Source organism: Gymnoscopelus microlampas (assembly GCF_963454915.1).
Source record: "Gymnoscopelus microlampas genome assembly, chromosome: 2".
Classification (NCBI taxonomy): domain Eukaryota; kingdom Metazoa; phylum Chordata; class Actinopteri; order Myctophiformes; family Myctophidae; genus Gymnoscopelus; species Gymnoscopelus microlampas.
This window is the reverse complement of record NC_139939.1, coordinates 11561551-11573938: the sequence shown is the minus strand read 5'-3', so window position 1 is coordinate 11573938 and position 12388 is coordinate 11561551. Positions and strand designations below refer to the sequence as shown.

At 39.5% G+C, this 12388-nt stretch overlaps 1 protein-coding gene across 1 annotated transcript in view; it reads left to right on the top strand.

Annotated features, from left to right (window-relative positions):
* Positions 1 to 6036: 6036 nt before the first annotated feature.
* Positions 6037 to 12388, top strand: part of LOC311034881 (kelch-like protein 24) — a 28955-nt gene continuing 22603 nt past the window's right edge. The window contains exons 1-8 of the mRNA XM_084042912.1: positions 6037 to 6148; positions 6417 to 6551; positions 6647 to 6841; positions 7064 to 7207; positions 9700 to 9859; positions 10994 to 11128; positions 11594 to 11722; positions 11872 to 12210. Coding sequence (XP_083899038.1) covers positions 6420 to 6551; positions 6647 to 6841; positions 7064 to 7207; positions 9700 to 9859; positions 10994 to 11128; positions 11594 to 11722; positions 11872 to 12210 — 1234 coding nt within the window. The 5' untranslated portion in view covers positions 6037 to 6148; positions 6417 to 6419. The remainder of the gene's footprint in view (positions 6149 to 6416; positions 6552 to 6646; positions 6842 to 7063; positions 7208 to 9699; positions 9860 to 10993; positions 11129 to 11593; positions 11723 to 11871; positions 12211 to 12388) is intronic.

The following is a 12388-nucleotide window of genomic DNA, read 5'->3' as shown; positions in this document are numbered from 1 at the left end:
TGCAAAAAATATATATATAAATATTTTTTTAAATTTAGGCTTAATGTTCCCTACAATGCCTTTAAAATTCCTTAAATTGTAACTTTACTGTCATCTGGGGACACCCCCAAAATCATGTGGGACCCCCCCTGGGGTTCCCGACCCACAGGTTGAGAACCACCAATCTATATAACACGATCTGGTTTAACAATAATATTATCCGTGTGAATAAGTTACTTGATGGTAATGGGGTATTGTTATGTTACTCTGAGTTTCTTATAGTAGGGGGTGCTAGCCACAAAAAATGGCCAAATTGTTACGCGGCGGATAAAAGCATGAAATTTGATACAGATGTCCCTTGGGTCATCCTAAAACATCCTAGAAGGGGTGCCCAAAAAAATCTTAAACAGGAAGTGAGTTATGGACAAAATTCAAAATGGCCACCTAAACTGTTGACCGTTGACTCAAAAGACACCAAAAGAATCTCCAAAAAGCATAACATTTGGCACATATGTCCCTTGGGTCATCCTAAGACATCCTAGAAGGGGTGCCCAAAGGAATCTGAAACAGGAAGTGAGTTATTGACCAAATTGAAAATGGCCGCCTAGTGTTGTCGATTGACTCAAAAGACAACTAAAGAATCTCATAAAAGCATACAATTTGGCACACATGTCCCTTTGGTCATCCTAAGACATCCTAGAAGGGGTGCCCAAAAAATTTTGAAACAGGAAGTGAGTTATGACAAATTTTAAAATGACCGCCTACAGTGTTGTCGATTGACTCAAAAGACAACTAAAGAATCTCATAAAAGCATACAATTTGGCATACATGTCCCTTGGGTCATCCCAAGACATCCCAGAAGGGGTGCCCAAAAAACTCTTAAACAAGAAGTGAGTTATTGACAAAATTGAAAATGACCGCCTACAGTGTTGTCGATTGACTCAACAGACAACTAAAGAATCTCATAAAAGCATACAATTTGGCATACATGTCCCTTGGGTCATCCTAAGACATCCTAGAAGGGATGCCTGAAATGATCTGAAACAGGAAGTGAGTTATTGACTAAATTGAAAATGGCCGTGTACAGTGTTGACAGATGATGCAAAAGATACTCATAAAAAATAATCTCATAAAAGCATGACATTTGGTACAAATGTCGGTTGGGTGATCTGAATGCATCTTAAGGGGTGCCAAAAAAAAGTTTTAATAGTCTCTCAATGGAAAAAACTCCTCCCCCACGGGCTGCACTGCTACAACATTCAAATCGAGCAGTTTGCCAATCTGGCATTTGGTCCAGAAGCCTGAAAGCTATGCAATCTCTACCATCTCCTGACAAATATGGATAGATTAAAGTCGCTGATTCGTGGACACCTTTATGGACACTCTTGCCAGAGGCTGCAAAAGTTTGTAGAGAACTCACGTGTGGCTGCAAAGCTGAGCCCTTCTGTTCGAGAAAGTGTAGATGCCGGGATGCTGGGTTACCTTGCAGAGCATTATGCCAATGTGCTGGTAATTACGAAATGGCACACATGAATACATGTAGTTACTAAACACTAATCACAAAAAAACAGTAATGATCAAGAAGAAAATACATGAGAAGATAGAGTGTAAAACCAGCAAGAAGATGTAGAGTGCAAAATAAATAAGATGCAGAGAGTAAAATAAGAATATGCAGAGTAAGATAAGATGCAGAGTAAAATAAATAAGAATATGCAGAGAGTTAGATCAATTATTAGAAGATTCAAATAGTAAAATAAAAAAAAGAATGCAGAAAGTAAAATAAATAAGATGATGTAGAAATGAAAACAGAAGGTAGACGACAAAATACAGCTCGTATTGAGTCTGCTTAAAGGGCAAGACCACTTTGGTAGAGGTTTGGGTTGTGTAGTTACCTTGCCATGATGTAACTCCAAAGGTGGGCAAGAAATTAAAAAAAATTGCTCCATTGATTAGAAATTGATAATTCAAAATATGCTACTCATTGACTTACATTGTACGGTAAAACTGCTCTCAAAGTCACTCTTTTAGCCCATAAACAAACGCAAACAAAGTTGATTCAGACAATATAGAACATCACCAAACCCAGCACTGTTCTTTTTTTAAATAAAAATGTCAATTTCCTGTTGATTTTGCCATTTTTAATAAGTAGAAAACCTGGACTGGATCCGCGGATCCGGATCCAGATCTTCAAATAGTAAAATCAACAGGAAGTTGACATTTTTATTAAAAAAACAAACAATACTGGGTTTGGTGATGCTCTATATTGTCTGAATCAGCTTTGTTTGGGTTCATTTATGGGCTAAAAGAGTGACTTTGAGAGCTGTTTTACCGTACAATGTAAGTTAATGAGGAGCATATTTTGAATTATCAATTTCTAATCAATGGAGCAATTATTTTTTAATTCTTGCCCACCTTTGGAGTTACATCATGGCAAGGTAACTACACAACCCAAACCTCTACCAAAGTGGTCTTACCCTTTAATATGCAGACTGCCGTGGTCAACTGTTTAAACAGCCATTTACAGTAGAATTTCTTCAACATGGTCCCTTCCTAAAAAGTTTAATAAACAAGCAAACAAACAAATAAATAAACCCTTCTAGGATATATTAAGAAGCACTCAATGTACGTACCAAATGGTACACTTTTATGACGTCCCTTTATGTTTTATTTTGTGTCAACTGCTTTAGGCGGTCACTTCCACAACCTCTTTGGGCACCCCTTGTAGGATGCGTTCAGATCACCCAAGGGACATTTGTACCACATTTCATGCTTTTATGAGATTCTTTAGGTATCTTGCATCATCTTTCACACTGTAGGCGGCCATTTTCAATTTAGTCAATAACTCACTTCCTGTAAAAGATTATTTTGAGCACCCCTTCTAGGATGTGTTAGGATGACCCAAGGGACATATGTGCCAAATTGTATGCTTTTTGGAGATTCTATAGGCTTTTTGAGCCAATCGCCAACACTGTAGGCGGCCATTTTCAATTTTGTCAATAACTCACTTCCTGTTGAAGACTTTTTTGGGCACCCCTTCTAGGATGTCTTAGGATGACCCAAGGGACATGTGTGCCAACTTTTATGCTTTTTGGAGATTCTTTAGTAGTCTTTTGAGTCAATCGACAACACTAGGCAGCCATTTTCTATTTGGTCAATAACTCACTTCCTGTTTCAGATTTTTTTGGGCACCCCTTCTAGGATGTCTTAGGACCCAAGGAACATATGTGCCAAATGTTATGCTTTTTGGAGATTCTTTTGGTGTCTTTTGAGTCAACGGTCAACAGTTTAGGTGGCCATTTTGGATTTTGTCCATAACTCACTTCCTGTTTAAGATTTTTTTTGGGCACCCCTTCTAGGATGTTTTAGGATGACCCAAGGGACATCTGTATCAAATTTCATGCTTTTATCCGCCGCGTAACGATTTTTCACTTAGCACCCCCTACTATTAGAACTTTTGGCATCCCTGTTACCCCAAAGGAGTATGCAACGGTGATGGATGCTATTCCTTCTGGATTTTGATGCTCCTTAAAGGGACAGTAAGATCAGACGCACCATTACTTGACCCTGTGAAAACTCCAGTGGGTAGTGTCTGCCTGTCACCTGATTTAAATGCAAACCGTAACCGTAACATACTGGCTTTATTCCAGAAAAATATTAGTACACCTTATGTAGTTTTCTATTGGTCCAGATGTGTTGATAGCTCTTGAACTGGAATGTTATTTGGAATCTTCCATAGAAATATCTGCTTACCATTAAAGTGAGGGAGGTTTCGTTTAAAAACCTGCATAGGTATTATCCTACAAGTCATTATCTAAAGTTCAAGAAAGACATCTGTGTGAACTGTTCATTGTGTGAAATGTACCCAGAGACAATGCTGCACTTATTTTGGAATTGTACCCACACTAACACGTTTTGGAAGGATGTATCTCTGTATATTGTTGACAATGTCGACAATGTTGACTCTGACTATAGTCTTTTACTGGCAAAATGTACTTGCTTCAATAATAATAGTAATAATAAGAAAAATGAGGTATTCATAATTCATTTGATCATTATTCTAGCTAGATTTCTTATACATAAATACAAATGTAGTCATTCCAAACCCTCATTCATTGTATTTGAGATTGAAGCCAGGCAGTACATTAAAACAATTTATGACTCAAATAAGTATTTTTGTGTTCACGTAATGTTTTCTGTTCCCCCTGGCTCTGATGTTGTTATATAGATGTATTGATAACTTACTGTGTATGTTGTTTGTGTTTGTGTTTGTTTTGTATTGTATTTCATGACATTATAAATAAAGATTTGTAAAGATAAAAAAATATAAAAGGTAGTCTGACGCCAAACCACGCCCCCTGACGTCACCCTACACATGTTTCCTGTTTTGGTTCCATCCATTCATTCAGTACTTGATCCTGCTGCAGCCAAAGCAACGCTGCAAACTATAATCGTTTACATTGCTGACTTAAAGTCACTAAAACAACAGAACCACTAAATATTCTCCTGTCTACTCCGTTTCCCTTTTGTAGAGAGTCTCTACTAGAGACTCTCTCACTAATCCCACCGTCGTTGTTTATTAGCTGACTAGCCATTAGCTAGTTGAGCTCCAGGGGATGAGTGAACCTAGGCTCTGTGCCGTTACAACAGACAAGGTCAGTGTTGCCATGTCCCCGTATTATAAGCGACTTTGGGCTTGTGTTTCTGTAAAGTGTTTTTTTGTTTTGCCTTGTTATTAAAGTGTAGTTGCTTATTTGGGCTTGTTTCTAAAGTCAAGTGTAGTTGATTGTTTGGGCTTGTTTCCTAATGTTGTTCAAACCAGTGCTTCTCAAACATTTCCATGTCAAGGATCCCAAATGAATAGGCATTTGTCAGCCCCTTCTGAAAGTTCTTTGTGCCAGAGCATCCCATACACTATTTTGTGTTAATGAAAATATTCCAAAATGTTGTCTTTGAAAATAGTAGATCTATAATCTTGTAGATCGGCTATTTTCAAATACCACAGTGTATACCACAGTGCTCATGTGGCTCTCTTCCTTTGCCTTGTTTTCATAGACCTCGTTGCTTAATTCTCTCGAAAAATCTGGCGACACTGCTCACTGCACTCTGAGTGCAGCATTGCTGGCTGGGTCTGCTTCTTGCCATGCTTTTTGAAATCAAAGTAATTATTAACCTTGCACTGTTGAGCCATTCTGTCTCTTTTGATTGATTGACAAAATGTTTTTGAGTGCAAAATGTCTCTGTCTCTCTGGTCTGATGCTACATTTAGAAGACCAATCTAAACAGCTCAGATGACATGTTTTTAAGTTTTAACAAAGGACATCCATCTTTATGGTCAACACCCCATCATGCTCAACACTGTACCACCCTTAGCAAAAGTTGTCCTAAATACATATCTTGTGTATGTCAATTGTCTAGTAGTTGCATTACTTTACACTGGGAGTAAAAGTGCATCACTTTAATGCATATTCATTTATTTTAAGTAATAATGACTTTTTGGAAACAAGCCCTTAGGGCTTTTTGTGTTATTCTTTTAGCACCCATTGTGTAATCGTACGTTCGTACCACTGTACTATTTGCAAACTGTTAATAAAGTATTAAATCAATCAATCGATTAATCAATCAGTCATCATTGGTTTGTAACCCTAACTGTCACCAAATCTCAGGTGATTCACTAGCTCTGGTCCATATAACGTTGGACCAAAGCTAGCGATTCACATGCTAAGTAATACACAATGAATCAATAATTGGAATAATTAAAAAGATGTGTAAATGAACATTTACACATCTTAAATCATATTCAGCGTTATCTAGCTCAAGCTCCATAACATAGACCTGCTAAAAGTGTCTTATATTGTGATTGCATCTATGTAATGCTGTCACACATACTGTCATACTCTCTCTCCATGAGTATTCTATTCATTAAATTAAACATGCAAACATACGTTACTATCTGACCATACATTCCTTCCCCTCCTGTTGTACAGGCTGGTCCAGCAAAAGGAACATGGCTAAAACAGTATTCACGGAGGAGACTCATCCCAACAAGGTCTTAGAGGGCCTAAACAGGCTTCGGCTCAACAATTCATTCTGTGATGTGATTATCTGCTGTGGAGGAAAGGATTTCCCCTGCCATCGGAATGTACTAGCCTCCTTTAGTCCTTATTTTGAGGTAAATGCAGACCCTCAACTTTACATGTGACCATTTATTGACCTGGCGTTGAAAGACCTATTTCTTATGAGAAAAGAAAGAAAGACATAGCTGATGTACAAGCTCAGAATGTGTTGTGAGCTTGTAGATCTGCTACTTTTATTCAATTCTGCCTTGGCTTTCATGTGAACTGAATATCATTTTATATCCAGTCAATTCATTGTTGCGACTATGTAAAGAAAGGCCTAAACAATGAACACGGCAGGTCAACCTTTTTCAAACTGCACAGGCCATGTTTACAACTGGAATGATGGAGTCCAGAGAGCACAGGGTTAATATCAATGAAGTGGAGGCTGAAGAGTTTGGCTCACTGGTGAACTATGCCTACACGTCAACGGTGGACATCTCCACTGCAAATGTGCAGGTATTTATCATCATAAGTTGTATAAACCGTATTCATTGTCTCCATTTTTACCTGCCTCTGTGCTTAAAAGAACATATATTTTTTATTTGGTCTAGGCCCTGCTAGCAGCAGCAAACCTGTTAAATGTTACTGCTATTAAAGAGGCCTGCTGTCGTTTCATGGAGCATTACAACATGGATGAACAGAACTGTGTAGGGATTCACCTCTTTGCTGAGATCCACTCCTGTAAGCAACTGGAGCAACACAGCATGGATTACATCCTTGATCACTTCAGTGACGTCTGTCATCAGGTCAGTGATTTAGGGATCCTTACATTTACAACGTTGTTTGTCTGTTGTAGGAGTGTATAACAGTTAATTGAACTAATCTATTTAATCGTTTATAAAACTGAATGATGCAAATGGCTGATCTACAAGCTCACAACGCAACCAATGTGAGCCTGGGTGTCCTTTGGGCCGTGGAAATGTTTTGGAACCTAGAGAGCTAATCTACTGTATTTCTTCTGCCCCTAGGAAGAGTTCCTGTCTCTCTCTGTGGATAAACTGACAGAGATTCTGGCCAGTGATGATCTCAATGCACCCAAGGAGGAGATGGTGTTTGAGGCTGCCATGCTGTGGTTAAACAAGTGTCCTACCCGTAGGCAGAGCCTGGAAAAGGTCAGACTGGTTAAGACGAGCTTGAGGGGATACTATCATAATGTGCATTTTAGTTAGGTGTTGATGATTAATCATACACTTTAAAATCATTAGTGTTAAAGAGTGTATACATGGAACCAAATGATACCCTAAGGGTCCATTTGGTTCTACTTATACACTCATGATTTCTCGGGCAAGTATCAGCCAGATGTGGCCATGGTCTATGACTGCCATTACATCAACCTCATTCATAATTCTTATGAAGTCACAATTGGCAAGATTGCCAGGGTGGCACTGGTTCAGGAGGTAGAGCGGCCGTCTTGGAATCGGAAGGTTCCCAGTTCGATCGCCGGCTCCTCCTGGCTGGCCCGAGGTGTCCTTGATTGAGCAAGACATGGAACCGGAGCAGGTAAGGGTCCATGTCTGAATTCCATATCTGTCTAGTACTGGGAATGTAATGTACACTGTACAGTCTATGGAGGAAAGTGTTATATAAATGCACCATACCATTTTTACTATTTTGCTGTAAACTGCCTAAAAGGACAATTTCACCGCCACTGAAAATGTACTGATCAGGTCTGATGATGTGGTTGATGCCATTATGATGCTAGATAACAACAAGGCATATGGCATTGATCACATCACAGCTGAACACCTCAAATATGCAAGCCATAACATTTGCCCTCTACTGGCCATGTGTTTTACAGGTCTGTTGGTTCATGGTGTCCCTCCAGAATCAATCACCTCTGTACAATTAGTGCCTGTCCTTAAAGACAAGGCAGGTAAACTAAACAGCATTGATAGCTAACTAATAGACCTATCGCTCTGACCAGCATCCTCTCCAAAGTATTGGAAAGAATCATGTTAGTACGTCTTGAAATGTCTTGACTGCAGATAACCAGTTTGGATTCAAAAAGAAACACGGCACAGTTAAAGAAATGATTGCCAGCTACAGTAGCCGTAATTCCTATGCTTTATCGATGCTTCTCGAGCTTTTGACAGGATTAACCATTACAAACTGTTTCAGAAGCTGCTTGATAGAGGCATACCTAAGTACATTGTGCGTATACTGGTGTTTTGGTACGCAAAACAGAAAATGCAGATTAAATGGGGTAATGCTACATCTGCTATTCAACGTTTACATGGGTGATCTATCTAGTGAATTAAATAAGTGCAATACAGGCTGTCTTATAGGTAACACGATCATCAATCACCTTATGTACGCTGATGACCTAGTCGTTCTGAGTCCATACAGTGGAGGGTTACAGCAGTTATTGAAAGTGTGCTGAAATTATGGCAGCGATCATCATGACATAATTTATAATGCAAAAAAAGAGTAGTGTCATGATGGTGAGAAGCCATGAGGACAAGAAATTGGCCCTCCCAGCCTTTCACTTATGTGACAGTCATCTCTCTGTGTGCCAGGAAATCAAGTACTGTGGTACCATGATGATAGAGATATCTCTAGACAGTGCCGCAAACTTTATGCCCAGGCTAATGTGCTGCTTCGCAGGTTCAGTATACTGTATGCTCAGGTCCTGTCAAATGTGCACTTTTTAAAGCATTCTGCACTCCCATACTCATATATATGTACTTATACATATGTACATATATATACTCATGTGTATATATAGCTGTGGTGCACATACAAGAAAGGTAGCATGTGGAGGCTTAAAGTGGCCTACAATGATGCCCTGAGGATACCTTAGATGGCATAGTGCCAGTCACTTGTGTGTAACGTGTGGAATCCACACGTGAGGCTCTATTAAAGCACTCTATGTATGGATTCATGTCTCACCTGGATGAGTTCCGGAACAGTATTATTGAGGATATAGTCAATCCTGGGAAGAGCTGTCTCCGCTACTCGTCCAGGCTGCGTAAACACTGGAGATTATGATTTTATGTTTTATTTTTATTGTTTAATTTGTTGTGTGATGTTGAGTGTCTGGAATAAAGTTTGAATTGAATTAAATTGGCAGCAAAACGGGAAGAAAAGCCAATGGGCCCTATTTTCGCCGGTGACTTACCCATTATCCCTAAACTTCTTTGCCATTTTTTAGTATTACATTTTTTTCAACTAGCCGATCATCGACACGTTGTGAGCTTGTAGATTGGCTATTTGAACTATTTGAAAATGATTTTTAAAAATAGTAAAGAATGGCAAAGAAGTTTAGGGATAATGGGTAAGGCACTGGCGAAAATAGGGCCTCATGTCTTGCATTATAAACATACTTTATACATGATACAGTAATCATAACACATTTCAAAGCATTTTCTAATGAATGAGATGATAAAAACTAATGGTGCCCAAAGGGTGCAGTCCTAGATTTGATGGTGGTCATGTTTATTAAATATAAAGGTATAGGATACAACAAGTGGAGTATTCAAAATGTTTGAATCCTCATCTCGTCTTGCAGCAGCTGTATAGATTTGAAGGCAATGTTTAATGTTGTTCACTTCACGCAATATCCAGTTTGACTAGTAAATAATTAGTGTTCTATTTGTTCTTCAAGGTTTTCAAGCTTATCCGTCTGCCTCTCATCAGTCCCTCCTACCTCCATGATGTGATTGAGTCTGTGGATGTGGTGAAAGAATCCCAGGGATGTCAGAGGCTCATATCTGAGGCCAAGAACCTGCCCTCCTGCCACACAGCTCAACCACGTTCATCCACTGGTACCCTGCCTCACACATGCATGCCGTGGTGTCTGGTACCCTGCCTCACATATGCATCCAGTGGTGTAAAGTAACTAAGTACTTTTACTCAAGTACTGTACTTAAGTACAATTTTGAAGTATTTTGACTTTACTGGAGCATTTCCAAATGTTAGTACTTTTACTTCACTAAAATTATTTGAAAACTAGTTACTTTGTAGATTTAGATTATTATTACAAAACATACATTAACCACTTCAGCCCTATGCATTTTGGCCATTTGAAAATAGCCGATCTACAACCTAATTTAAAAAAAAAAAAGAAATGGGACATTCTGCATAATAAGTACTTTATACTTTTGGTACTTTGAGCACATTTTGATGCCAATACTTTTGTACTTTTAATCAAGTACATTTTTAATTCTGGACTTGGTACTTGTAACAGAGTATTTCTACATTGCAGTATTGATACTGCTTTTTCCACCACTGCATGCATGCATTTAGTTGACTATAACTTTCAAATGTATACCACTAGAGGGTCGGGGCGCTGCGCGCCCCTCCCCCCTATCCGCTGCGCAGTGCTTTGTGTTTGTTGGTCTCTATAATATATAAAGCCATAATAAGAGATGTTCCCAATGGAGATATGCCCAAATATGGAGTGTGTTGTCTGACCTCACTTCCTGTCCAGGGGGGTTTGTATAGACCCCTTAACAGACGACGTCACGCTGGTTGCAAGCGTCATACTGCGCAAGCGTCAAACCCGTTCTGTCAGGTCTCGCTAGGGCGCGCAGCACTAGCCAACACACAAGAGGGGGTTGGGGTGTGCTGAAACTAGCGCACCCCGAAACAACAGGCTGAGAATTGATTGCATGAAACAATCACCTGTGCATCCAGTCTCAATGTTGGTAAACAAATAATTGGTCTATATATAGATAGGGGTGGCTTCAGCGGGGGACAGGAAGTGCTGACTTTTCTCAATTGTATATATAGATACCAATCTTAATCCTCGATTCATTCATTGACTGCTAATTCTTGCTATCATAACATTTCACATTCTCACACACATTACACTGCTGTCAGTACCTGTCCTCATGCCCATACCTGGTGATGTAAATAAAATAAATAAAAATGTGTTCATGTTCTCTCTGCATGTGAAGTGATACTGATAGTGGGCGGACTGGTGAGCGCAGAGGCGATTGGCATCGTTGAAAGCTTTGATCCCCTGACCAATCAAAGGAAGATCCTGGCACCTCTACCCAAACCTCTATCTTCTCATGGTCTGGTTGTGTTAGGTAAGGAATACCATCAGAGTTAATCTTGCGCAGCCAGGTGATCAGAGATCTCCACCTGGAGATCTGGGACATCTAAATTCAATGTAGGGGCTAGAACTAAGTGGAAACAGTAGGGAAATTTAAAAACAAACTCAATTTCAAAGTCTGTCTTATTGGGACGGTATCAGGATTGTATGTAGCCCACTTTGCAGCTTACAGTATGTCACATCATGCTGGACCTATTTTGGAGAATTTCTGTTGATTTTGTGTTGGCTTGATAAGTACACCATCACAACATAATTATACAGGCAAATAAATAATGTTTTATTAATGGTATGTGGTGACATCACATTGGGTATCAGTGAAGACCTTTCAAGTTGTAGATGCATACAATCTTTAATGGTTATGTATCTTGAGCTGTGAAAATCTTCATTTCTTTCACACTCAAAGGTTTTTAATCTTAATCTGTCTCTTCTCCCACCATAGGCACTAAGGTGTATTTGGCTGGGGGAGATTTTTATGATGGTTCAGCCAGTAATGAGATGTGGCGTTATGACCCTCCCCATGACTCATGGTTGCAGATGGCTTCAATGAATGAGGCACGCAGTGGCTTGGGTAATATTGTCAAATTAGGACATTCAATTTTGTTTTGGAGTAAGAGCTATAAGTTGTTGCCTTGGTTACCCAAGGAGAGGCCAAGGTCATCAGGTCTGATCAGGTTTGTTTTGTTTCTTTTCTCTCGTTCAACCCCACATGGTCCTTAGGCTTGGTGACGGTGGGTGGATATGTGTTTGCACTGGGTGGCTTTCATAACGACGACCCTGTGGACTCAGTGGAGCGCTACAACCCTAACACCAACACCTGGCAGCTTGTGGAGTCGTCTTTCGCCGAAGCTGAATATCCCAGTGGCTCTTTTTTTGTCGCACTAGATGGACTGATCTACTTTATTGGTTTGGACCAACTTGACAGTTGGTCCAAACCAACAAAGAGCAAGGTGTTAAAGTACAACCCTGAAACATCTGTATGGAAAGACGTTGCTCCTATGCAGGTTCCTTGTGATATTTCAACTGCCTGTACACTTAAAGGAAAGATCTACGTTATAGGTATATCTTAGTTTCATAAAATAACTGGCTTCAATATCACATAAGTCTGGGCACTTTATAGAGCCCAATAAAAGTGAGTCACTATCCCTTTATTTCCTGTTCATTATCTATAGGTGATATGCATACAGATAACTCAACCCTGGTCAAGGTGGAGTGTTACAACCCTAAGACAAACCAG